Source organism: Macadamia integrifolia, chromosome 3, assembly GCF_013358625.1.
Source record: "Macadamia integrifolia cultivar HAES 741 chromosome 3, SCU_Mint_v3, whole genome shotgun sequence".
Taxonomy (NCBI): domain Eukaryota; kingdom Viridiplantae; phylum Streptophyta; class Magnoliopsida; order Proteales; family Proteaceae; genus Macadamia; species Macadamia integrifolia.
In genome coordinates, this window is record NC_056559.1 from 2,143,369 (window position 1) to 2,168,329 (window position 24,961).

Here is a 24,961-nt window from a genome sequence, read left to right on the forward strand (position 1 = left end):
CTTATCGACCACTTAAATCATTCCAACACTATATCCTTGCCCTACATTGGATCATCTCTAGTCTTGGACAGGATAGTGAAAAGAGGATCATCAGGTAAAGGGTATGATCAAGTTCAGGGGTGCGCTCCGTGGCCCGAGAGCCCAGAAGCTACCGTAAGAAACTGTCGGCATAAATCGTGCTTTATACGCCACGTGTCAAGCACAATCCACCAAGGCGATGCGAGATGTGATATTATCGACTAATATCAAGAAAGATCGATGATTTTATCAAAAATATATATATATATATAATGATCGATGTTCTCATATTCTCCTAACAGGAGAGGGCCCCACGGCCGTAAGTTTCGCACCCTCTCATAGTGGAAAGTCCATAAAATTCGTCCATTCCAAGTAGAGTGTGTGGAAGACTGAGACTGTGAAGTGTGACTAAACAGACCGTTGTCTCACTCTCTCCATCACCGGGGTCTGCTTTATCTTCTATCACGCACCGACGGACTCATCTGGTTAACTTTTTTGTCTTTCTTTTCCTTTTCCTTTTCCTTTTAGTTTTTATACAATCTCCATGAAGAATTACGGGAAGAAACAACAAATTCCAAAACCTGAAACAAGTCTGAGCAGTAACGGCTACGTCTTCTCTTTCCTTCTCCCGATCTGCCAAATGTAAGTAAATTATAAGGTAACAAAACCCATGTTTTACAAGTGGCATCGAATTTCAGCTTTTACTCTTGTCAGTACTACATAACCACCAGCTCCGAAGTCGCCCAAAACATCCATTGCTTCGTAGATGGCGTCTCCACCCACGGACCAACTTCCACTTCGTACAGCAGCAACGACAGTGTTGACGGCTAAGCCCCAATTTCGCAACAAATCCTCCTCCATTCTTACCGACGGGATTGTTTTCATCGGAGGATCCATTGCAGCGGTGCTACTCGTCTGGGCTCTCTGGTCTTTCGTAGACCATCCCGGCCCTAGTAACTTTTCTACGTCAGTCACCGAGACAAAGACCACAACCACGCCCTCGGAGGTCTCCACCGCGAAGGATGATTGCGCTGTTAACCTACGCCATGACCCACCAACTCCCAATTTTTACGACGATCCCAACCTCAGCTACTCTGTTGGCCGTGGGGAACCCATGAAGAACTGGAACGATAAACGGCGAGAGTGGCTGAAGCAACACCCATCGTTCGCTGCCGGAGTGGAGGATCGTATCCTGCTAGTGACGGGTTCGCAGCCGTCGCCATGCCGAAACCCGATAGGTGACCACTTGCTGCTGAGGTTCTTCAAGAACAAGGTAGACTACTGCAGGATACACGGGTACGACATCTTCTACAACAACGCGCTTCTCCACCCGGAGATGAGGTCCTTCTGGGCGAAGATACCGGTGGTGAAGGCGGCGATGTTGGCTCATCCGGAGGCAGAGTGGATATGGTGGGTGGACTCGGACGCGGCGTTCACGGACATGGACTTCAAGCTTCCGCTAGAAAGGTACAGAGAGTACAACCTGGTGGTCCATGGATGGGCCAACTTGATATACGAGACCAAGGATCCGAGCTGGGTGGGCCTGAACGCTGGAGTGTTCCTTATCAGGAACTGCCAATGGTCGATGGACATGATGGAGGAGTGGGCCTCCATGGGCCCACAGACACCAGCCTACGAGGAGTGGGGCCAGAGGCTTAGGTCCACCTTCAAGGACAAACTGTTCCCGGAGTCGGACGACCAGTCGGGTCTGATCTACCTAATGCTGAAAGGGAAGAAGCGTTGGGCGGAGCGGATCTACCTGGAGAGAGAGTACTACTTCGAGGGTTATTGGGTGGAGATCGTGGGGACACTGGAGCGCATGGGAGAGCGGTACGAGGAGATGGAGAGAAGAGTGGGGGTGTTGAGGAGGCGACATGCTGAGAAGGTGAGCGAGCACTACGGGGAGGCGTACCTGGAGAGGCGACCCTTCATCACGCACTTCACCGGGTGTCAACCCTGTAGTGGTGACCACAACCAGATGTACTCAGGGGAGAGCTGCTGGCAGGGGATGGAGAGGGCACTCAACTTCGCCGACAATCAGGTGCTTCGCAGCTTTGGCTTCGTGCACACTCACCTGCTGAATTCCTCTTCCGTGTCACCTCGGCCGTTTTGATTTGATGATGATACTCAGATCATCATGCACGGGCAGGGGAAGGGAAAATGAACCATATAATACTACAACTGAACCACTAGTAGTTGTACACTTGTACTGTACTTAAATCACTACACTTAATTGATGATATAGGTATGGTGATGATGATGATACTCAGATAAATACAATACAGGCATGACATGGCATGGCATGGCATGGCATTGCATTCCCTCTATAATTGTGTTATATGGGAGAGTTCCTTGTTCCTTGTTCCCTTTCTTATTGATCCTTGTTCCTTTCTTATTGATGGCAATAGGTCAAGTAAAGAGCAAAGTAAACAATCTTCTTTTTCTTCATGATCAGTTCTTTCCTTTCCCTCTACAACAATTCATAATTCTTCGATATGCCCTTGATATTAAAGAGAGTGAGAATAAGACAAACACATCCATGTTGAAGCCTATAAAGGACCTTATATTAAAGATGCGAAAATGTGAACCTCCTACCAAGTTCAAGGCGCAAATCCCGTTGGACCGTTGGCTTCACTTTCACAAGTCACAACACTGTCATCACAGTCTCGCAAGCCCACTGAAAAGAGCAAAATGTCCCAAGTGTCAAAGCGTATCCGGTCGTGACTCGTGATACTATGGGGAATGGCCGATTGGCCTGGGACCCACACTACACCACCCGATGTTAGTGGGGCTGAAAGGGAATGATAATTCTCCTTCTTACTACTGCTTTTGCCGTTTCTTTTGGACTCCTCCAACCCCACACCTCAGTCCTGAATCCTGAGTCTTGAGTCCTGGCCGACGGTTAGTACTATTAGGGTAGAACTCAGCTAAAGGAAGGAACTTCAAAAGTAACAATTTGGTTCTCTTCAATCCCTAAAATAATTTAGGGAATTTCGTGATTTTGCCTTTTTTAAAGTGGGAAGTTGTATGGTTCTAGCCTCAAGGGATCACTCTCAGGTAAGGTACTTCAAAAATAGCAATTCGGCTCTTTTATAAGTAATTTAATTTTGAGATTTTCATGCCTTCTTAAATAAAAGTGGGAAGTTGCATGGTTCTAGTGATCAGTAGCAGATCGGACGAATCGCCCAGATCAGATCAAATCAGGATCATTATCTGTGAATGGCGACCCGGATTCTGGGCCGATCCTGGTGTGGTAATTGCCTAATTGGGATCGATTATTGGATCAGGTTACCGACTCAGATCGTTCAATTCAATCCGACAGTGTCTTTCACTTCAACCCCCGGTTTCTCTCAAACTAGAACTCAATCCACAAGAGATTCTGACTCCAGAGGATTACATCTAATGGCACATTTTTTTTAATTTAAGGGTTGGATTAATAGGTCAAAGGCCAAGGAAAACCACATCTCCCCAGCCCAGTTTGAAGGCATTTTCAGGTTCCTACTTGCTTTAACTCCTTTTTTTTTTTTTTTTTTTCATTTTTATACATAGTTCATGCTGTGAGGACATTGCGCTCAAAATGAGGTGACTACACATGCTAATCGGGGATTGGTTTAATACAAAAAAGATGTTTTTACCACTATAGCCCTTGTGGGCTAGTGGAGCTCTTGTGGGGTTGTGGGCCCTGGAGGTGTGGAGCTTGATCAAGTAAAATAATAATAATAATAATAATAATTATTATTATTATTATTTTAACTATTACTATCACTCCCGTATATGTGGCATATATCTATTAAAACTCTCTTACCTTAAACATTTAAATTCTTACATTTGTTTCACCCCCTCCTTTTCACCTGTTAACCAATTCATTCTTTTCTTCATTCTTATCATTTTCTCTCTCCTCCTCATTTTTATTCTTTTTCTTGTTCTGTATACAAAATGGAAGGAGGGGAAGGAAAAGTTCTTGAACTCTGAGGATGAATTGGTTAACAGCTATAGATTCTGATGAGATTATTGTTTTTTTCTTCCTCAATCTACAAAGAGAGAAAGAGATCTTAAGCTACCTTTAAGCCACTTTAGTTTCAGTTTTCACTTGACAGTTTCTAATTAACATTTTCTAGGACGCATTAAAAGAAAAGGAAAAAGAAACAAGTGAAACCCTAAAAACGAAAGAAAGGTAGGTAGTTACAGGACGATAACTAATATCTATAAGGGGAGCAAGATATTACAAGAGGTTGAGATATGTAATACTAAGTAGTATTTGAAGGAGGGAAGGGGAAAATTCTTGGGTTTTCCTCCGAATAGTTTGAAGAAAGAGGAGGAGGAGAGAGAAAATGATAAGAAAGGAGAAGAAAATGAGGGATAATTTGAGCCTTTTTAAAACAGCAGAGAGCAGGAGATGTAAGAGTTTAAATATAAAGGAGTATCAAAAAAAAAAAGTTTAAGATAGGAGCATTTTAGTAAATATAGACTAAGTATTAGAGGAGTGATAGTAATTGTCCAAAAATAAAATTACCCTACTTGATCAAGCTCAACCTCTAGGGCCTACTACCCCATAGAGGTAAAAACATCTTTTTGTATTGGACCAATCCCTTGCACACACACACACCCAAAAAAAAAAAAAAAAAAAAAATCAATTTTTGAAACAGGTAGCTGTAGCCCAAACCATTACCGGAATAAAACCAGAATGCTGTATTTTATTTTGAAAGTTTCTCCATGGAAAATGGCCCAAGATCCAAAGGATCTAACTGCTGCCCAGAAACCAACTGCTCATGCCCCCAACAACCAACACACGATCACAGACGGAGCAAACTCACATTACAAGCATATTTTTATATATCGATCGTTTCATTGAAACCAGAGTTCTAAGAGGAAAAGACTGTGAACAGATCCTTGCTTAGATAGTTACATTGACTTTCTCTACTCTCTTAACAACCTTTTTGTTCTCGCCACCTGAGGTACACCAAACTCGCACGGTAGTGTGTGTAAGCACCTGCCACAACCAACACATGAAAAAGCTGGTGGCTGTGTCCAGCAATATCAAACTTCCCTGGTTTCCACCGCTCGGGGATCCTTGTAACGTAGACCAGGGCTCCAATCCCATAGAAAATCCCCATCAGTATCTCATACCCTGTTGTGTGGAGAGCCTCAGGGTAGTTTCCGAACAAGATTAGCTTGTGCAGTATGGGCGCCAACCCTGACAGGCCCATCCCTAAGAAGAGGGATGTACGAATGTACCGGAATTCAGGGTTCTGAAAAACTGGGAGGAGAGAAACCATGATCGTCGCAATCCCAAGGATGGTTATGAATCCCAAGTAGAGGTTGCAGAAGAAGGGTTTGCACATGAAAGCGTAGTAGACAGGTGGATAAAAGGAGGTTGATATGAGGGCAGCAATGCCAGCATAATCAAGCCTGAGCATTATGTAAGATAGACGCTTGGAATGGCAAGAAAGAAGGTGGCATGTGCTGCTGGCTAAGAGACAGAACATGGCTCCACCCAAGAAGGCGAAGAAAGGCCATCTTGTTATTGGCCGCACCATAATATTTGCCACATCAGCCTTCATGCCTTGCTGCATTTGGCCAAAACATGAGTACAACACATTAGTGTGACGAATCAGCACCTTACAATGACATCATAATCAACAATATAACTATAACTTTCTCTTGTGGACAAGTCTGCTCATGTTTAATATGAATTAGTAATTAAGTCCCATGATGCATATCAAAAATATTGAAGAAAAGATTGCCATGTTACAAAGAAGTACCACTGAGAAAATTAATAAATTAGAATGCCCCATATAATGACTCAATCATATATACTAATAAGAAGTGAAATCTCATAAAATATCTTACATTCTAAGTGTAGCTTAAATTTTGAGTCACCGCTGAGACTGATGCAACACACTACCACCATCTCAAGTTTTTTTGGTTTGCTAGTAAAATCACTTCCTCAAAAGAGTTTTGAAGCCAAAAGAATATGCTAACCTCTGAATTCATGCTTGTCATACAAGGAGATGCATGGGGGTAAGAAAACAGGTCAAAATATAGTAGGAAATGATAGCACTCATTGTTCAAGGTCACTAACTGAAAAATGCCACTGTTAGAATTTCACGGTGTCTTATAATTTTAATAAAATGAAAGGAAACATGAGCCTTATACAGGTTGACAAACTGGACAAATGCTTCCAGGTTCAAGAAGAACCAAATCTGTAATTCACAGAAGTAGGGGTCAGTTTGACAAAGAGAACACCATACTTCAACGTTTAAACCTCCAAGAAGGGTATCGTATTATAGAATCATTTCTGGGCAATGTTTGAGATGCTCTAAATAACATGACACACTAGGATGAATAATAAGAATAGTTTCATAAGCCACAAATTTTGGGGAATTGATTGTGAATGTACCCCATAATTTGTGTAGTTGATTGATTTTTTTCTTTTTCCAAGTGGTATTGATTACTTATGAAATACCAGCAGTGGCTGGAAGTCATCTTCTCTGACCTCTTTTCCCAGCAATTCCATCTCATATCTAGCTATAGCAGTCTAGTGGAAGACTCAACAGACCCTTTACAGTAGCTACTCTTAACAGGTCAGAAATACCCCACCCCCTTTTTGCCTTGGTCTGCTATCCTGAACTGAATTCTTGATTTCCTCTGTTTCAGTTCATCACATCCCGTTTCAACTCCTTTTCTGCTATCGATTCGAATTAAATTTTCTAGCTTTCTCCTTGGCTTCGGTGTGTATTTCTGTACAGGAATTCATAAATCAACCAGAACTTTCAGACTGTTAATTGTTCTAATTTGTAATCCTTTTTCTGTTATTGATACATGCGCTGTTCTACTACTAGAGATCTGACCATAAAACTCATTTATCCAATCACATGCACCTTTGTTATGACTGAGAAATCAGTCAAATTGGACACACGGCACACCATCACTCTATGCCCACTCAACCATCTGCACTATAGGTTTTGAAAATCATAGGATTTCTCTCAAAACCCAAAATTTTGAAGTCCTAATTATCCAGAATTTCCCTGTCCAGTCTTTATTCCTGTTGTAATTCCATGCAAGGACCCATCACCCTCTGGCTACATTTCATTCTTTTGACACTGCTAGCATCATTTGCCATGAGCAGGAAGTTATCACATGAAGATCACACTTTTGTTTTTCATCAAACTTCTTTTCCTAGTAAACTAGACCTCCCCCCCACCCCACTCCTCTTGATGGTCTTCTAGTTACATTTTCTTTTAGCTTTTTCTAGTTCGGCCCAACTGAACCTTTGAATCCAGCTAGCAATATGTGATTTACTACTACTTCCAAAGATGGTAATTGATAATCCAACAAAACTCATCCAAAATGGATTTGAGAGGGGGGAAGAAAAAGGAGCAAGGCTAATGCATTACCCCCCCCCCCCCCAAAAAAAAAAAAACAAAGCCTGCCACCTAAATGCATATGTAAATACAACATGCAGAAAATGATAGACTAACAATGGAGGAAAATGGCTCATTAAAATGGGGGTGAGGGGGAAGAGAAAAAATTGGACCTATAACACAAGGGCATGCATTGGTTTCTAACACCCTGACCTCTGTGTGTATGAATGTGTGACAAGGAAAAAAAAAAAAAAAAGGACACTTCTACTCTTTCCAGCAACTCCAGTGCGTATTTATTTATTTATTTATTATTATTACTTTTTTGGCTGGCTTTACATGTCGAATAAATCAGAGTGATATTCATGTCAAATTTTAGGTTCAGTATTAGTATTATATGTTCCACTACAGAAGTTTTTAATCAAGTTAGAAACTTAAGAGATTTCTAACTTTTCAATTTCGACCATGGCGGCTGTTTCATCATAAGTGAACCAGGGTATGATGTAGGGCTTCGTAATTAGGCCAATTACTGGAGCTCCTAGGCAGGGTGGCAACTACAGTTTGATTTTTTTCTCATAAATTGATTTTTGCTTCTTGTTTTGAGTCCTAGTGTGAATAGCAAATCCTATAATACAGGTCAGACACTCTGTACCAATTGAATGTTCTTTTCTAGCCTAAACTCTCTTTTACTAGCCATGCAGATTGTTGGTGGACAATGTGAATCTGCTAATCTAACTTAAATGATGACAGGTGTATCTTTATAACCTTCTCAGCAGTGTGGAAAAACTGAGTGTAAGGAAAAAATGTATAAAAGATCTAAAGGCGTACCCAAGTTTCCGTTTCATATCCATTAGGAGTGGATTATAGACCCACGGGGATGAAATCACACTCTCTGGCAGCAAGATATCACAAGCATTTCCAAAGAATCAACCATTAGATAAATTGTCGATGTCCATTTAAATTCCAAACAAAAACCAAAAGGGAGGACCAACTATAAGGAGCATTCATCTGAATGTATTTATTACACTAAGTAGGATAAATTCGCTTTTCTTTTCAAGAATAATATAAATAACTAAACACAAAAAAGAACTATCATGAAGCAGATAAAGCTAAGAAAAATGACATTACCAGAACACAAACATCAGTGTGGTTGCCATTGGAGAATCGCTCAGGCAGACAGTTATTAAGAAGTTCCACAATGTGCCAACCCGAAAGTGATGGAAGTAAATCCATTGAAGATAAGGAGGACTTTAACTCATCCCGCAGTCTATGCAAATCTGCCATGTTGGGCATGGATGGAAGGCATGTTAGGAGTTCAGAGTGGATCTTGTGAAGATCAGCTTTCTTCATCACATCAGGAAAATGTTGCAGAGAGTGAAGATCCACTACCTTTGGAACCTTCATTGCTGTATATATGGTCAAAGCAAGGAAAAGAAAGAACCCAATCAAGTGCCTGAAACAGGAAGTTGAAACATTTAGTAGAGATTTTTCAGAGCCAAAGTAGGACTAACCTACTATGCACCAAAGATTAAACAACATGTCATACATGAGAAGTCTAGTAACTTTTAACACTAATATCACAAGGGGAGAACCAAAATTGAACCAAAATTGAACGACTCAAAGCATTTCATCAGTGGATAGGAGAGCCACCAAAAGCAAGAAAACTCAACCGGACATAAAGGTGCACCAAAACCGATGACTTTCTACGATATGATTCTTATTCATTACTATATTGTACTTGAACAGCAAAAAAATATTAGAACCAAATTAGGGAATGAGTACTGTATTACAGATCTTGAGCACCAATAGAACAACAAGGACAAACTATGAATGAACTCTGACACCCAACAGCAAACTCCAAAAGTATGAGATAGAACATAATCGGCGTGACTATGCAATTTGATATCCTGTGTATGTGTTGAAGCTAAAGCAATCCCTCTCCCTTGAGCTCTTCATGAAGGTCTTCTTCTAAGTCCAACACTCATTCACTTCAGAGCTTCATGAGAAGGGGGAGGAAAAGTTAACATCCATGGCCAAGACAAAGTGTTCAAGAAAAACAGCGGAAAAACATAAGCTATGGCCAGCAGATAATAAGTGGATATCAACCATTTTAGGTACGGATGCATGGTCACACTTACTTCAAAGGGGCAGATTCACCCGATGTATATGGTTCAGATAAAGATGCTCAACATTTCAATTGGTACACACTGGTGCTGGGTTGAGATATGGATCCTGTTGTGGCAAAATTTGTATCATGAGATTAAACTACAAAAATCTAAGAAAATGTAATATAGAGGACTTGCTAAAGGTCGTGGGATGATGTAGCCTCCAACTCAAAAAGCTAAGATTATTTATGTACTGAAAGATATACCAGAACAATGAGCATTGAGCACTACTTTAGGCCTCCCTAAAAGGTTGTTCTAGGAGAAAGCATTCCTCCCTCCCACAAAGCCACAAAGACAGGGAATAGACCATCATAACATGGCATTATGAACTAGCTTCCACCAGAACAGTAACTATAACATACTCATTGGTTCATAACTAAAACACTTAAATTAACCAATGTCCAACAAGATCTCTAACACATCATGCTTTGACATTGACTGGCTAGGTCAAGAAAACTCTGTTTCATCTAGGAACAGATTGCTCCTCTTAGCCTTAGTGGAGACACCTAGTTACTGTAAATTCATCTAGGAATAGATTGCTCCCCTTAGCCTTAGTGAAGACACCTAGTTACTGTAAAAAAAACTTAGTGGAGCACTTTGAAATCCATCTCTCTCAGCCATCTTAAGCAATAAATGAAGACTTCAGCTCAGAACATAGAGAAGGGCCTTAGCCATCTCGTCATTTCAAATTTGATTTTAAAAGATATCTTCTATTGCCGTAGCAAATGGAAATCCAAAACATCAAAACAATCTCGTTGTTAACCAGAAATTTTTCAACTGTAAAGATGGCTCAAGCTCGAGGGAACCATAACTCAATCTCAATAGTTACAAATACCAGTTCATCCATGAATTGAGACGCCATAAGAACACCTAATTTTAGTGTCCATTATATATTTACAAAAATAAGGTTTCTAATAGGGGCACATGGATCTAAAAAAAATACATTATTTGGGGCTCATCAATCAAAGAACCAACTTTTCAATACGTGGCCGACAAGCAAAGGCATGTCCATCAAACAACAAAGAATCCAATATAATATCAGATTGCAACCCAATTGACAATATAATATCAGATTGCAGAAAAAAGATAATTGACAAATGCAGAGTAAAATCAACAAAACAATCACAGAAGATGAACAGGAAAAAGGAAAAATAAGAATGGATTTTTTTTTTGGTTTGTGGGGGTGGGGGGAGAGTGGGTTAGGCGTTGAAGAAGAAGGCAGTTTTGGGTGGGCAAGAAACCTTACGTCCAGACATTGAGAGTTTCGTTGTGGATGGTGAAGATGCTAAGAAAGATCTGCTTTAGCGGCCACTCGGATCGGTAATGACCGCGAATGAACTCATTGTCTCTCAAATACGCGGGCAACGAGTGGTATTCAACTAGCTGATATTTCACCTTCTTCCACAGTATCTTACCCTTCTCTTCCTTTGGACAAGAAGCCTCATTCCCATCTTCGCGTTGGGAAGGAGTGGGAGCCAAATTCTTGTTATTCTTCTTGTCACTACCCATCCTCCTCCCTACAGCGCCAATTTAATTTCATGTACAAGAGATTAAATTTTTTTAAGAAAGAAACAGACCCAGAATAACTAACAGGGATTGGCAATTGGCAATCCCCTGATTATTCTCGACCTCTAATCTTCCAAAAAAAAAAAAGAAACAACGCCTATAATTTCAGAAACAAAGCTAAAGAGCAGAACCAGGAAACAAATCCCTTACAATGTAATTGCTCTCTCATTCAATCGACTTTTGGAACCTAGCTAAAACGGAGAGGTCAAAGAATTTGAGAATTTGGCGAACAACTAGAACAATGTGGAGAAGCGGAGGTTGTTAATATAACAATCTTCTTCTTCTTGAATTTATTCTGTAGTTCGGTAGGAGAATGATGATGATTTTTTTTATTTTTTATTTTTAGAAGAGAATATGATTGGTAAGAAAACAGTCCCGTTGATTGGTTATCCAAGAAGATGCGGAGATGCCACCCCAGGGAGAGCGGATCCTTAATTTCATTTCTCATTAAACCATTCATGCCATGGCATAGTGACGCGGATGCCCATGAATTGATGATGACATTTTTCGATGAGGAAAGTGACTGAGTTTGATCTTTTCTGCAACTGCCGACTATTGTGGCGCATTGAAGTTTCATGATAAGGAAATTGGAGACCATGGCCCGCTCATTCCTTCTTAGGATGGTTAGGGAATAGGGACCACATTTTTAAGTCCCAACTCCCAAGTGGGTAAATCCAAGGCAAGGACCACGGAATTAAGTTCCCCCAACTTCCCTTATTATTGGAATTTTTTACTATTACATCTTTTCCGGCTTGTCTTCTACTCTTCTCTTCATCGTCATGGGTTCGTTGGATTAAGTTAGTTGTCACTTGTCAGGGGTTCATTGGATTAAGTTAGCTTTTTATTTATTTATTTACTTTTTTTTTTTTTATAATAATGGTAGAGGATTAAGTTACCTTAATAAGGGAAAACATTGGAAAAAATAAACTAACTAAATAACGGTCTAGAAATAAATAAGAGAATAAGTCTCTTTTTGGTGGGGAACGAATAAGAGAATAAGTCAATAAGAGTGTGGCAGTATAAATTTAGGTATGGTCATTAGAATAGCAAACTCATATCTAAGGATCGAAGCAAATTGGGGTGGGGGGAAGCCGAAGACCAGGTCCAATCCCAACCCACCAAAAAGAATTTTCAAGGTTTAATTAAAGAGTGATTTGTTGTTGGCAAATTGTGTAAAGGCAAAGCATTTAACATTTGTTTAGATTTTGGGTACGTCACTCATATCAAGTTGGTTCGTACCAAGTTCGTTGCTCACCAATTACATTACCCACTTAGATTGATTCTCCTTTAACCATATCGATCTTAATATATACAATACATGTCGGGCAATATTGAGGTCATTATAATAAGGATGATTTAAAAGAAAATAACACTACATAAACTAAGACACAGTGGATACGAAAAATCCACATTACCTCGCACTAAAAATGTTCACACACACCCTTCCATTAGCAACTCCCCCTTGATGTATACCTATGCCCAAAGATAACGTCCTCTTGCCAAAATTATTTGACCTAGCGGCCCAAACCAACAAAAGTAACAAAACTATTAGTTTTTCCCATTTGCTCTAAATGACTTTCTTCTATTAAGAAAACAGAGAAACACAAAAAAACACGCAATAACTTTCTAAGGTCTCTAAGGTGAGAAAGTCCACATGAATATCATATTCCATCACCTCATTACGCGTAGCTTAGCCACGAAGGATTTCGTTACTTACATTTAGCCAATTAGCTAGTAATTTCGTGACGTGCTGAGATTGAATTGCTTGCTCTGAATGAGACGTCGTTGCTGCTATGTTAAGACCTTTCTCCTATTATTTATTCTTCTATTCAACGGTTCGTGTGTTCCAAAAGGACCAGCCGACTGAGCCGAGGCGACTTCTCTGCGATTACCACACCCCATGAACGGTGTGAGGTGGGCGACTGGGTTGGGTTGTTATCTGTAGACCGTAGGGGGGAGGGAATTCAGATTCCTCCATAACCATATAACAATTTAGGAGAATTTATTATCACTCCCTTACATTTGGCCTATATTTACTCAAATTTCTCTACTTCTTTTTTTTTTTTTTAAAACCCTCCTACTTTTGAAACTCTACATCTCTTTCTCCCTTTCACTTTTTAAATACCCAAATAATCCCCTTTTGCACTTGTAGCCTATTAAACTTTTTTCAAATTTTTTAGTTTAAAACATGCTTTTACTGATCTAAGAAAACAGCCAATCGGATTTATCCTTCTATTATTACTTGGTTTAAATGTTGCTTTGTTAGTTAAAACTCAAGCTCCTCCTTGGCTCCCAAATCGTTATTTTTCTATTTTATCTATTTTAATTTTTTTTTAGATTCATTAGTATTGAGTCACTTAAAGATATTTTTTATTTATCAGTTTTTTTTTCTCATCCATCAACAAGGTTATTGTTTTTTTTTTTTTCATCCATCATCACGAGTTTGGTAATCTATTTTTTTTATTGGTATTGGATTGGTATCGGTCTCAACTGATGATCGGTATCGAATTTAATGTTACATTCTCTATTACGATTGCGACACATGACTTTAGGGATAAAAAAAATTAATAAAAATATTGGATTTGTATCGTTCTCAACCAATACAGACCACTTAATTCTTCCATAATGAAAAGAGTTTTAAATTTATTGGAACTCGTCACCTTCTAATGGAGGAATAGACCCATGTAATGTATTTATTTTCATTCCCAATCAATTTGAAAAAGTTTAATAGGTTACAAGTGAAAAGAAGGGATAATCTGAGTATTTAAAAAGAGGAAGGGAGAAAGAAGTATAAAATTTTAAAAGCAGGGAATTATTTGAAAAAAAAAAATGGTAAAAAATATAGGGCCAAATGTGGGGGAGTGATATTAAAATTTTCAACAATTTATTTTACCAGTGCTTTCTTTAACCTAACTTGCTATTACTAGATATATTACTAGATAAGGTGAAGAGGGTCGAACACGTGACCTTGCCACGACATATGCTAGACTCCACTAACCGGTTAAAAGTTAAAACCCAATATGGACCGACTATTTAGTAAACAATCAGGTGTTGGGTCCTAGACCAATTAATATTCGGTTAAAATCGGCCTTAGCAGAACCTAGATGGGTGCCAGACCAAGCCCAATAGCCGACCATTTATGATATGCTCTTAAGGCCTGAGTAATAATCCATTTATAGACCAATTAGTCTAATTAATATAAACTCAATTATAAAATTATTATAGACTGTAAATTGATTGATCAAATATAAACATATTCATGCTAAACCTATGATACCTATTAACTAATGTTACTACCGAGAATCTGTATGAGGATGAGCGCCAATTCTATTGCATGCCTTAATGCGTAAGGGCTTGAGTTGCCAAACTAGGGTCTGGTCTTGATAGTACCGAGCTTGAGCACGGTCTTAGATGCTGCCGAGCTTGTACCTCGGTCTTAGATGATGCCGAGCTCTAGCTCGGTCTTAGATGCTACCAAGTTGTAGCTTGTCTTTATGCCTTAATTGTTAAGGTCTTTGTTTCCTTAGAAGAGCCAGATATTTGGGAGAAGCTTCATAGTATATTGATGTGTGGTATGCACTTGGGACAAATACATTGCTTCGAAATAGAATCTAATCCGCTCCTTGAATAAAATTGAATAACTGAGATATGGAAGCTAAGGTGCTGACAATATAAAATCTATAAGACTAACACCCGATCGATGGGATTTCAATGCAATCTACTGATAAAACTATCTACTAGCCTCAGTGATTGGGACAATAAGCAGTTGTTCTACTGGCTTGGGTCGGGTCGGGTTGGGTCAGGAGGCTTTCATCTCTGCAATTAACAATTTCTACCGTACATGCTAGGCCCGAGCATGGTTTCTTGACAGATTTTATGAAGTTTGTATAGCATTCCCGAGATTCCTTCTGGCTGGACTTGCATTCACCAACTCCATTGCTGGCAGAGAATTTGACTTTCATGTGCTTAGTGGACACAATCGCCCCAAGGCCATTGAGACCAGGTCGGCCAAGGATTACGTTGTAGGGTGAGGCGATCTTGGAAACCATAAAAGAAACCTTGGTAGTGGCTCTCTGAGCTCCCTGTCTGATGGTTACGGGCAAGTCTACAACTCCTTCCAGCTCTACTGGTGTGCCTGAAAATCCGTACAAGGGTCCTGGAGCTAGCTTTAGGGTCCCAGTGCCAAGCCCTAGTTTTGTGAAGGCTTCATAGGACATGAGGTCAACGGAGGCTCCTGTGTCCACTAGGACACTGTGGAAGGGGTGGTTTTCCACCACTAATTGAACTACGACAGCGTCATTGTGAGGCCAGTTCAACTCTTCCAGATCTCTGTCAGAGAACGTAATGAGTGGATCCGTTCTGAGGGCTTTGACAGGCTGTTCCGTGATGCATACGAACCACGCGTGGGCTTTGGCTTTTCTGACTGATTCCATCGTGGGTCTACCCATAATTGTTAGAATAGAAGGACCCACGAGATGGTTATCGTAAGCGTCAGCTCGGTCCGAGGCTGGTTCCTTGGACGGCTCGGCCCTATCTTGGCTCGGCCTAGCATCATCTCTCCTCAGCTCAGGCCAGTTCCCACCATATTTCTACTTCAAATACTTGTTGAGGTATCCAGCCTTGATGATCTCATCAATTTTCCTTTTTAGAGACTTACAGTCTTCAGTGTCATGTCCATGGTCTCAGTGGTATCGGCAATACCGGTTGAGGTTCCTCTCCTCTGGTTTAGCTGTCATTGGCTTGGGCCAGTGAAAATATTTCTGATCTTGGATCTCTAAGAGCAAGTTTGTTCAGGAACAATTAAGTTCATATTGCTTAGGTTCAGCTGTGTCAAGTGGTCGATCTGTTATGTTCTTCTTCGACTGGCGAGAATCGTCCCTAGGTCTCAGAGTCCTTTTCTTCTCCTTCTCTGACTGATCACCTATCCCTCTGGTGGCCAGGATTTCCTCCATGTTGGCGTATTGATTGCATCGTCTTAATAGCTCGGGCATTATTTCTGGCATGTCAAGGGCCAGAGAATGGACCAAATCAGGGTGCATTACCCCGTTGCACAATGTGCTATACGCCACTCCTTCCGGTAGGTTTTTTACCTCCAGTGTCGCCTTGGTGAATCGGGCAAGGAACTCTCTTATAGTCTATCTCGCTCTCTGCCTCATGTTCATCACGTTTTGTGTAGTTTGCTTTTGTTTCATACTTGCTTGGAAACGTGTGAGGAATGCTCTTGTCAGCTCTTCATAGTTGCGGATGGACCGTGGCCACAAGTTCGACATCCATACCAGTGCAGCTCCTTTTAATGAGGCTATGAAGGCTCAGCAGAGAATGGCATCTGACCTACCATGAATCGTCATGGTCGAGCAATAGTACAACAGATGATCATAGGGATCTGTGGTGTCGTCATATCCATTGAAGATAGGTATCACAAAATTTGGAGGCAGCTCGGTGCCTATCAGTTCGTCGGATAGTGCATTATGAGCCGGAGTTACAGTTATGTTGGCCAGGTGCCTTTGCCTCTGCATTCCTTCTACTTGCTTAGTGAGGCGCTGGATGCGGCTCTCCAGGTTGTCCCTTCTCACCTTGGCTAGGTGATCTGGGGATCGTCGTGCCCTTTTACCTCTTCTGAGGCTTCTTCCTCGGCCTTGGTGACCACCAAGCCGATCCTGGCCTTGCCGTGGTGTGCCACTGGTCAGCCTGATGGGTGAGGTCTGACCCCTATGGGGTTGATCTTGTCGTTCTTCTCTGTGCAGGCATGCGCCTCTAGTGAGTCCTTGAGGTGACAGCTGGCATCTTCCTACCCGAGGTGGGGATTTATGGGCATCATGTGTCTCTGGACTCTGATGACACGTGGAACAATGAGCTCTTCCGTTATGGGCAAGAACAGGACCTTGCCTGCACCCCTCGGTAGGAGAGAGGGGTGGTACTGAGTGAGCAGTGCATGACGTTCTGACCGACCCCCTCCTTACTGTTGATTGAGGGGTGACACTGTTGTCAAGAGATTCATTGTTGAGTTGTCTGCCTGGAACAGGCCTAGGCGGCTGAGCTGAACTAGTCCGTGGCACTAGAAGTGCCGAGCCGAACTGACGTATGAAGTTTCGCACTAGTGCGTTTGTCACTAACACATGTAGCTACAGGCTTTGCATCTGCTCTTCCATGTTTGGGTGAGTTACCCGGGATGATGGGATATGGCGAGATAGCTGAGGGTTCTGCTCACGCTGATCCTCCTCTCCCTGGGCAACTTGCGCATCAGGCCTGGTTTGCTGGGGTCCTTGTGGAGGAGTCTCTACTGGGACATTCTCCTTCTCTGCCATTGGTGGAGAATGGGGACGTCCAAGTGCTAACTCGAGGGTGGATCTTACTCGTGTTGTCGTAGAAGAAACGACCTTCTCACTCCTTAATTGCATTGGTCCAAGGTGACTTTTTGTAAATGTTCCCACAAACAGCCCTCCATCAGGCCGTGCTCCATCAAGCCGTGCTTCCACCTTGGCCCTCCATCAGGCTGTGCTGCCACCTCGGCCCTCCATCAGGCTGTGCTGCCACCTCGACCCTCCATCAAGCCGTGCTTCCACCTTGGCCCTCCATAAGGCCGTGCTGCCGCCTCGGCCCTCCATCAGGCCGTGCTTTACCTCAGCCCTCCATTAGGCAGTGCTACCACCTTAGCTCTCCATCAGGCCGTACTGCCACATCGACCATTCATCAGGTCGTGCTTTCACCTCGGCCCTCCATCAGGCCGTGCTACCACCTCGGCCCTCCATTAGGCCGTGTTGCCACCTCGGCCCTCCATCAGGCCATGTTGCCACCTCGGCCCTCCATCAGGCCGTGCTGCCACCTCGGCATCTCATTAGGCTGTGCTGCCACCTCAGCATCTCATCAGGCCATGATGCCACCTCGGTATCTCATCAGGTCGTGCTACAACCTCGACCCTCCATCAGGCCGTGCTATCAATCACCTCGGCCCTCAATCAGGCCGTGCTATCAGTCACCTCGGCTCAACCAACCTATCACCTTGGCTCAGCACAGTCAAGTAATGCACCTGAAAACGTGCACACATCCACTCCTACATTCAAGGGAAGTGATCCCTGATCATAGGGGCATGACTCTATCCACTACACGTCATCAGAGGCGTCCACCCCTCTCACGACTTGCACCTCCGAGATCAATGGGGAATATTCTCAAAATATGCCCTGAAACCCAGAATATTCCCAGAATCATAGTGCCACTCCCCTTAAGGACTTTACGCCTAAACTGGACTCTCCACAAATGCCCCTCCTTCTCTCTCCATCAGCAACCTATAAATACCAAGGTAAGCCTCCATCATAGGAGATCAATCACTCATTCCTTTTACTGGAAAAACTCACTTGAGCATCTGCTGTGGAAAGATCTGACTTAGGCATCGAAGAGTCCCTGTCAGGTCAGTCCGGCTCTCCCCTGTCATCTCTTCTGTGCAAGTTGGCCAAAGCACCAGGAGCTACAGGGAAGATCATCCGGTCAATTTTTACCGCATCAATGAGTATGAATTTATTATATTTTTTCTAGTGTATAAATCGGGAAAACATGTTTTACTCACCCATTTTCCTATTCGATCCAGCACTTTTCTCCCATAAGTCCACAACGATTGCTGATCTAAATGAGTCAATTTTTGGATATACACAACTATAAAGAACTATTTGGATTAATTATTTGTGAAGTTTTAAGGCTGATTTGCCATGTATTGATCTTTTTCCCTAACCATCCAAAACTTGACCAAGAATGAAACATCAATTGGGGCACGTGGTATCAATTTTTTAGTCGGGTTAAACAAGCTTTAGGCTTTCATTAAAAAAATATATTTATATATATATATATATATAATTTTCTTTAGGCATACTTTAAATAGGTTTAATAGACATTTATCTTTAAACATGCTATAAACATATTGATTGAATCAGACTATTAATTGGTCATTTTTGATAGTATGTCTATTCGATAACAGTAGCACCCTCGCACCAGGAACCATCGAATGTTAATCGGTTGGGTAGTGCTTGAACCCGACAGTTTAAATAAATGGACCAGGTCCGTTCTGGGTTTTTCCGATCTGATTCCCTGGGTTTTGGAATTGGAAAATAATCCTCTATTTTTCGCAGCGATTCTCTTTAATTTGCTACCTGTAGAACACGACACGTGGACAACTTTAAGACCAACGCACCGGATATAATAATCCTCACTCAATCTTGACCGATCTTCTTGTTGTCCATGTGTCACGTTCTACAGGTAGCAAAACAAGGAAAAACATGGAGGAGAAAAACAGAGGATTTTGATCCTTTGGAATTAACACCCCTACCCCTACCCCTACCCCTACCCCTAGGGGTAGCAGCGTTTCTCTTTAGAGTCTCTTTCTTTCGCCAGCAATCGCCGCGCGGTAACACCGACACAGGTGGCCAGGTCAGGTAGTTGGCATGTGAAAATCATGAATCACACAATTCACCAGTGACCTTGCTAAATTTATGCCGCTTAGCTGGGGAAACTGGGTTCATTTCAAGCATTCCTCTTCTTCTTGTTAGTAACACATGAAGACCATATATTTCCTGTTTCTCCTCTAACTGGTTTTACTGAAGATTCTAGTGGAACTCTTCGCGGTTGCAGCGATAGATCCGTGGATTTTAGCCCTACCGTCTCGGAGAATGTAAAGCGATTGAATTCATTCAATCAGATCAGCTATGTCCATTAATGGCGGAGCAGGATCTATTTCCTAAATCATATGGATCCAAGTGAGGGGCAAATCTTCATTCTCGATCAGAGAAAGGGAAAAAAATGGAAAAACGAAAAAGTTCAGAATGAAGCACCTTACCTTCGTAAAACAAGATCAAGATCGACTGTCGTTGTTATCTGAACCTCCGAAAGGAAAACCGTCGGATTTTCTCCCATTTTGTTTTTAAAAGAAGAAACGTCTGGGGGGGAAAAAAATCGTCTATAATTTCGATTTCGTACAATTCCGTGAAATACCACCTTCAGAGGGTGACACGTGTATTGATACCAATGCAATGGTCCAGATCTGATTTAAATGCTTCTTCACTGATTTAATGTTTTATTAGTTGTACCAGATCTGGACCATTGTATTGGTATCAATACACGTGTCATCCCCTGAAGGTGGTATTGCACGGAATTGTACGAGATCGGAATTGCAGACGATTTCAACCTGGGGGCCGTTTAAAACACTAAAAAAGGGTGAGAAACAAAACTTGAAAGTGGAAACTGTCGGTTTGCTTGTAGAAGATCTTTTGTTGAGCTGAACAGCTTAAGATTAAATTTTGGCGTTACGACTCTGCCTGTCAGATACTCAGGGGGAGGGGAGGTCGTCACTCTTCGTTACGTTTCTTGCAAGAAACCGTTCCTCCCCGCCCGAGGCATTAGAGCTAAACTGTTGAGAGAGTGAAGAGTAGATCAGATCGAATCGACTTGGACAGAGAGAGTGACAGAGGAGACGGAGAAAGAGGAATGGGGAATTGTCAAGCAGCAGAGGCAGCGTCGGTGGTGATACAACATCCAGTTGGGAACAAGACAGAGAGGATATACTGGTCGTTGAGCGTGCAGGAGGTGATGAACTCCAACCCTGGCCACTACGTTGCACTCCACGTAACCTCCCACAACGCCAAACCTAATTCGACTCCCGTCATAAGGCATCTCAAGCTTCTTCGTCCCGACGATACTCTCCACATCGGCCAGGTTTATCGCCTCATCACCTTCGATGGTACTGTCATTCTCTTAATTACTAAACCAATCTCCACCCTTTTAACTATCCTATCTGTTTACCTTTTTATTTTATAAATCACCCTATGACAGGGTTTGTCCCCTCCTCCCGACCCCCCCCCCCCCTTTTTTTTTTTCCCTTCTTCTTCTCAGTTTTTAGGGGGTGGGGTTGGAGATTATTTTCACATTTCATCATCGGGGTCTGTTTTTCGTTTCTTTCTTTCTTTCTTTCTTTCTGTGTATAAGAAGGGGGGAAAGTGATTTATATAGGGGAATGGGAATGTTGCAGAGGTGCTGAAGGAATTCGCTGCTACAAAGAGCGTGAAGTTGGGGAGGCTGATCAAGGAGACGACGGTAGTCAATAGGAGGAAAGACCGCCGTGGAGCTGCGAAGCCACCGCCGCCGCCGTCCAAGTCCGAGTCCGATATTCCAGTTTCGGTTAAGGTAAGTAAAACAGCTACATCTCTTTCTGAGGAGTCGTCTATTCTTCCTTCGTCGTCGTTGTGTTGTTTTTTTTTTCACACACTATACTAGTCTACTGCTAACAAAGGATGAGGGAGGTTGGAGACTCGTCAATGGCAATGGCCTAAGCCCTGGACGGAGGAGAGGTATGTGCACCTTGTATGAAGATATTCTCTCTTCACCTTGAGTGGCCAAACATTTTCTCCAGAACCTGCCACGCTTGTAGTTGAGGTGGGGCTTAAATTCTGTAGAGAAGTAGCCCTAAGGTTTCCTACTCACATATAGGGTTATGGTTCAATCGAAATTTGGGAAGTGGTGAGTTTTGAAAAATCCAAAGCTAAAGGAAAATACACAGTTGATATAGATATACAATTAGATGCATGTCAACACACCGGGGAGATTTTTAATTAAATTAGGCTTTGAAATTTGACATGTAATCCTGTATGGACCATATCAAAATTGCCATATCATTCATTATTGTGGCAAAAATAAAGATTTCAATTGGAGATTTCTTTCCAACATGGTCACTTCTACAAAATTTTCATTTTTGGGGGCATTGATTAATTACCTTTCATTCCCATCCACACTTGATTCCCAGGTCAAGAAGTCGGATGTTCACCTATCAAGCGGTAGAAGCAATGGCGGTCACAAAGGGGGAAGGCATCATGTTGGCGGTGGGCAATGGCGACCGGCATTACAAAGCATTGCAGAGGTTGGAACTTGAAAAAGTTCATCTTCACCTCTATTTTTCTCCCTTGTATATGTCTCCACCACACCTTTCTTTCTACCTCAAGTTTCATCCATCACCCCTCCCCTAAAAAAAAAAAAAAAAAAAAAAACTACAGACGAGATATAAATAAATAGAAATTAATTAATCAATAAATGATGGCAAAACTATTTTTAGACCCACAAGACCGGAGGTTATCTTTGGTGCGGCATTTTGACCTGCGCATGTTGATGTAGTTATTTCAATAGTATGTAATTTGAAAGCTTGTGTGGATTTATATTGCAAAGCTAGTAGCCAACTGGTTAATCTGAAAAAGTCCATGCTCACCTTCAGGCCAAACACTGCTCCAAAATTCAAACGGTGGTTCTCCTGGGTCTTCACAATTACATATGATAATGGCCAGATGAAGTACTTAGGTCTTCCAACACAATTTGGTGCTGCCAAAGCACAACTTTTTCAAGAGACCCAATATAGAACGCTGAAACGTATCCAGGGGTGGAAAGAGCAATTGCTCTTCTTTTGCTGGGCGTGAAACTCTTTTGAAATTAGTGGCTCTATTAAGGTCAAGTTTTGTCTCATCCCATTTCAAACTGCCATCATCTTATCATAGTCATATCCGGAAAGCTTGCTCTAATTTTTTATGGGGTCAATCGGGGCAGGAAAGGAGGATACACTGGATTTCTTGGAGTAGATTGTGCCATTCGAAAGAGAAGGGTGGCTTGGGGCTTCGAGAGCCATCCTTGCAAAACAAAGCTTTGCTCACCAAGGTTGCTTGGAGACTGTGGAGTAACCCTGATTCTCTGTGGTCTAAGTTCATGCGTGCTATTTATTTTCCGACAACTGATTTTCTAAATGCTTCATTGGGTTCCCAGCCCTCTTGCGCTTGGCGCAGCATCATCAAAGGGAGGAAACTCTTGTGAAAGGTCTTTTATTGAAGGTGGAGAAAGGAGATTGTATCAAAATATGGGATGATGCATGGCTTCCCTCCCTTAAAGGATTCAAGCTACAACATTCAAAGCCCCTGGACTGCCACATTACCCATGTTGCAGACCTCATTGACACCGAGAACAGAATATGGAAGGTCGATCTGCTGAATACACTCTTCCATCCTGAAGACAAGGCATCAATTCTTAAATTGAATATTCCTTTATTCCCTATGGAGGACACTTTTGTTTGGGCAGCCAACAAGAAGGGAGTCTTTTATGTTAAATTAGCCTATCATACTCTTTCTGATGAACCAGGTGAGATTGAGAGTTCTCACCCATCTTCCTCCCACCATAAGAACTGGAACTCAATCTCTTCTATGATCTGGAAGCATATTTGGGGATGCAAGACACTGCCAAATATTAGATCCTTCTTATGGAAGGCATGTGCTCAAGGCCTCGCAACAGGTGAAGGATTTCATCAAATCCGGCAACTCCCTTTTGACCCTTCTTGTCTCAGATGTGGGGCCTCTCCGTAGTCAATTGATCATATTTTGTTGGGTTGTCTTTTCTCTAGAGCGGTGTGGTTTTGGATGTTCACTCGATTTGGTGATGCATGAGTATGATAACCCATCTATTCTTCCATGGATTCAGAGTTGGGGTTCTCTATTTGAAATGGGAAAGGCTGCTACTAACACGATAATAAGCCATATATCTTTTATTTGTTGGTACCTTTGGAAGGCAAGGAACGACTTGATTTTCAATCACAGTTGGAGTCCAGCAGAGGTTATCAGCCAAGAGCCATTGCACATAATAAATTCTATCAGGTTCATGGAAACCAAACTCATTCACAATTGGGTACCTCAACCCTTTCCCCCGTCCTACTTGGTTACCCCCTCCTGTGGGTGTGTTCAAGATGAATTGTGATGCAGCTCTATCTCATGATAAAACAACAAGTGGAGTGGGATTTATCTATCGGAATTTGTTTGGTAGATCTCTTTTTGCAGTTTCAGCCAACCCACTTTACTTCAGTCATTACAAGAAAGGCTTTGGCAATCAGGAAAGGGTTGCTCTTTGCAACTGGAGAAGACAGTTGGAAAGTTATTGTTGAATCGGATAACAAGGATTTTATCACCTCTCTTCAGAATCACACTACTCCAATTTTGGAGGTGCTTCCCATTTTCCAGGACATTCTCTACTTATCATCCTCCCTTCAAGAATGTTCATTTTCTTTTGTTTCACGGGAACATAACTATGATGCTGATTCCCTTGCCTGGAAAGCCCTATCTCTAACGGCCGAGATAGTTTGGCCGTCATCCATTCCTTAGATTTTAGAGCTATTTAACTCTAAAACATTGGCTTTAGGCCCTTTGCAATAAATCATCTATATATATATATATATATATATAAAATGGTCCAGATTGACTACTAAGTATCGAACTTTGTATAAAAATCCTCACCGCACCAGAGAATGATTGCTCTCGAACTTTTTACACATTCAATCATTTGCCTTTCCTTATATTGGTATAATCTCTTGAATTTTTTCAATGATCTTCGTTATCAGATACATGCCTTTCCTTGTATTGGTATACTCTCTTGGATTTTTTTCAATCATCTTCGTTATCAGATACAAGTCTTTTTTTGGGGGGGATTAGAATGGTTGTAATGACAGAACGAAGGAATAAATATATAGAAAAATGCAATTCCAATCCCACTTTAGAAAAAGCTAAAGTGGTGAAGGGACCGAAGTCTTGAAAACCTTGAGGTTGAACCCATAATCAACAAAGCCATTGAGGGTACAAAAGAGACTTGTTTTTTTCAATCATCTATTTCTTTTCTAGTAGAGTGTTCTCTAAATTGGCATGATGGAAGCCGGCAAAAGTGGAGAGCATCAGATTTTTTGTCAACAGTGTGGGGGAAGAGAGACATTGACAAGAGATAGAGAAATGACATAACCTTCGTTCAATTTGGAGACACTTTTCCATTCTTTTAGAAAGGGAAATTCTTGTTATACTGTATA

General features: G+C 41.7%; 3 protein-coding genes across 6 annotated transcripts; 2 read left to right on the top strand and 1 right to left on the bottom strand.

Annotated features, from left to right (window-relative positions):
* The first annotated feature begins 379 nt into the window (after positions 1-379).
* On the top strand, positions 380-2,356 carry LOC122073167 (galactomannan galactosyltransferase 1-like). Its single transcript, XM_042637705.1, has one exon. It carries the CDS (start codon positions 785-787, stop codon positions 2,129-2,131), a length of 1,347 nt encoding a protein of 448 aa, XP_042493639.1. The 5' UTR covers positions 380-784; the 3' UTR covers positions 2,132-2,356.
* Positions 2,357-4,671: 2,315 nt separating this feature from the next.
* On the bottom strand, positions 4,672-11,462 carry LOC122073278 (heptahelical transmembrane protein 4-like). The gene is made up of 4 exons (XM_042637835.1): positions 11,261-11,462; positions 10,791-11,061; positions 8,508-8,832; positions 4,672-5,585 (listed from the first exon to the last, which is right to left on the bottom strand). The coding sequence occupies exons 1-4, from the start codon at positions 11,277-11,279 to the stop codon at positions 4,944-4,946; spliced, it is 1,257 nt and encodes a 418-aa protein (XP_042493769.1). The 5' UTR covers positions 11,280-11,462; the 3' UTR covers positions 4,672-4,943.
* Positions 11,463-20,285: 8,823 nt separating this feature from the next.
* LOC122073315 lies at positions 20,286-24,489 on the top strand. Of its 4 annotated transcripts, none has more exons than XR_006138752.1 (5): positions 20,286-20,830; positions 21,119-21,273; positions 21,890-22,003; positions 22,352-22,785; positions 22,891-24,489. XR_006138752.1 is itself a non-coding variant. In XM_042637881.1 (4 exons), the coding sequence occupies exons 1-4, from the start codon at positions 20,578-20,580 to the stop codon at positions 22,409-22,411; spliced, it is 582 nt and encodes a 193-aa protein (XP_042493815.1). In that variant the 5' UTR covers positions 20,286-20,577; the 3' UTR covers positions 22,412-24,489. The 4 variants fall into 4 exon arrangements, 2 of the variants coding, with proteins under 2 accessions (XP_042493815.1, XP_042493816.1); XR_006138751.1 differs by having other exon boundaries at positions 22,352-22,580; positions 22,678-24,489; XM_042637881.1 differs by having other exon boundaries at positions 22,352-24,489.
* Positions 24,490-24,961: the final 472 nt, after the last annotated feature.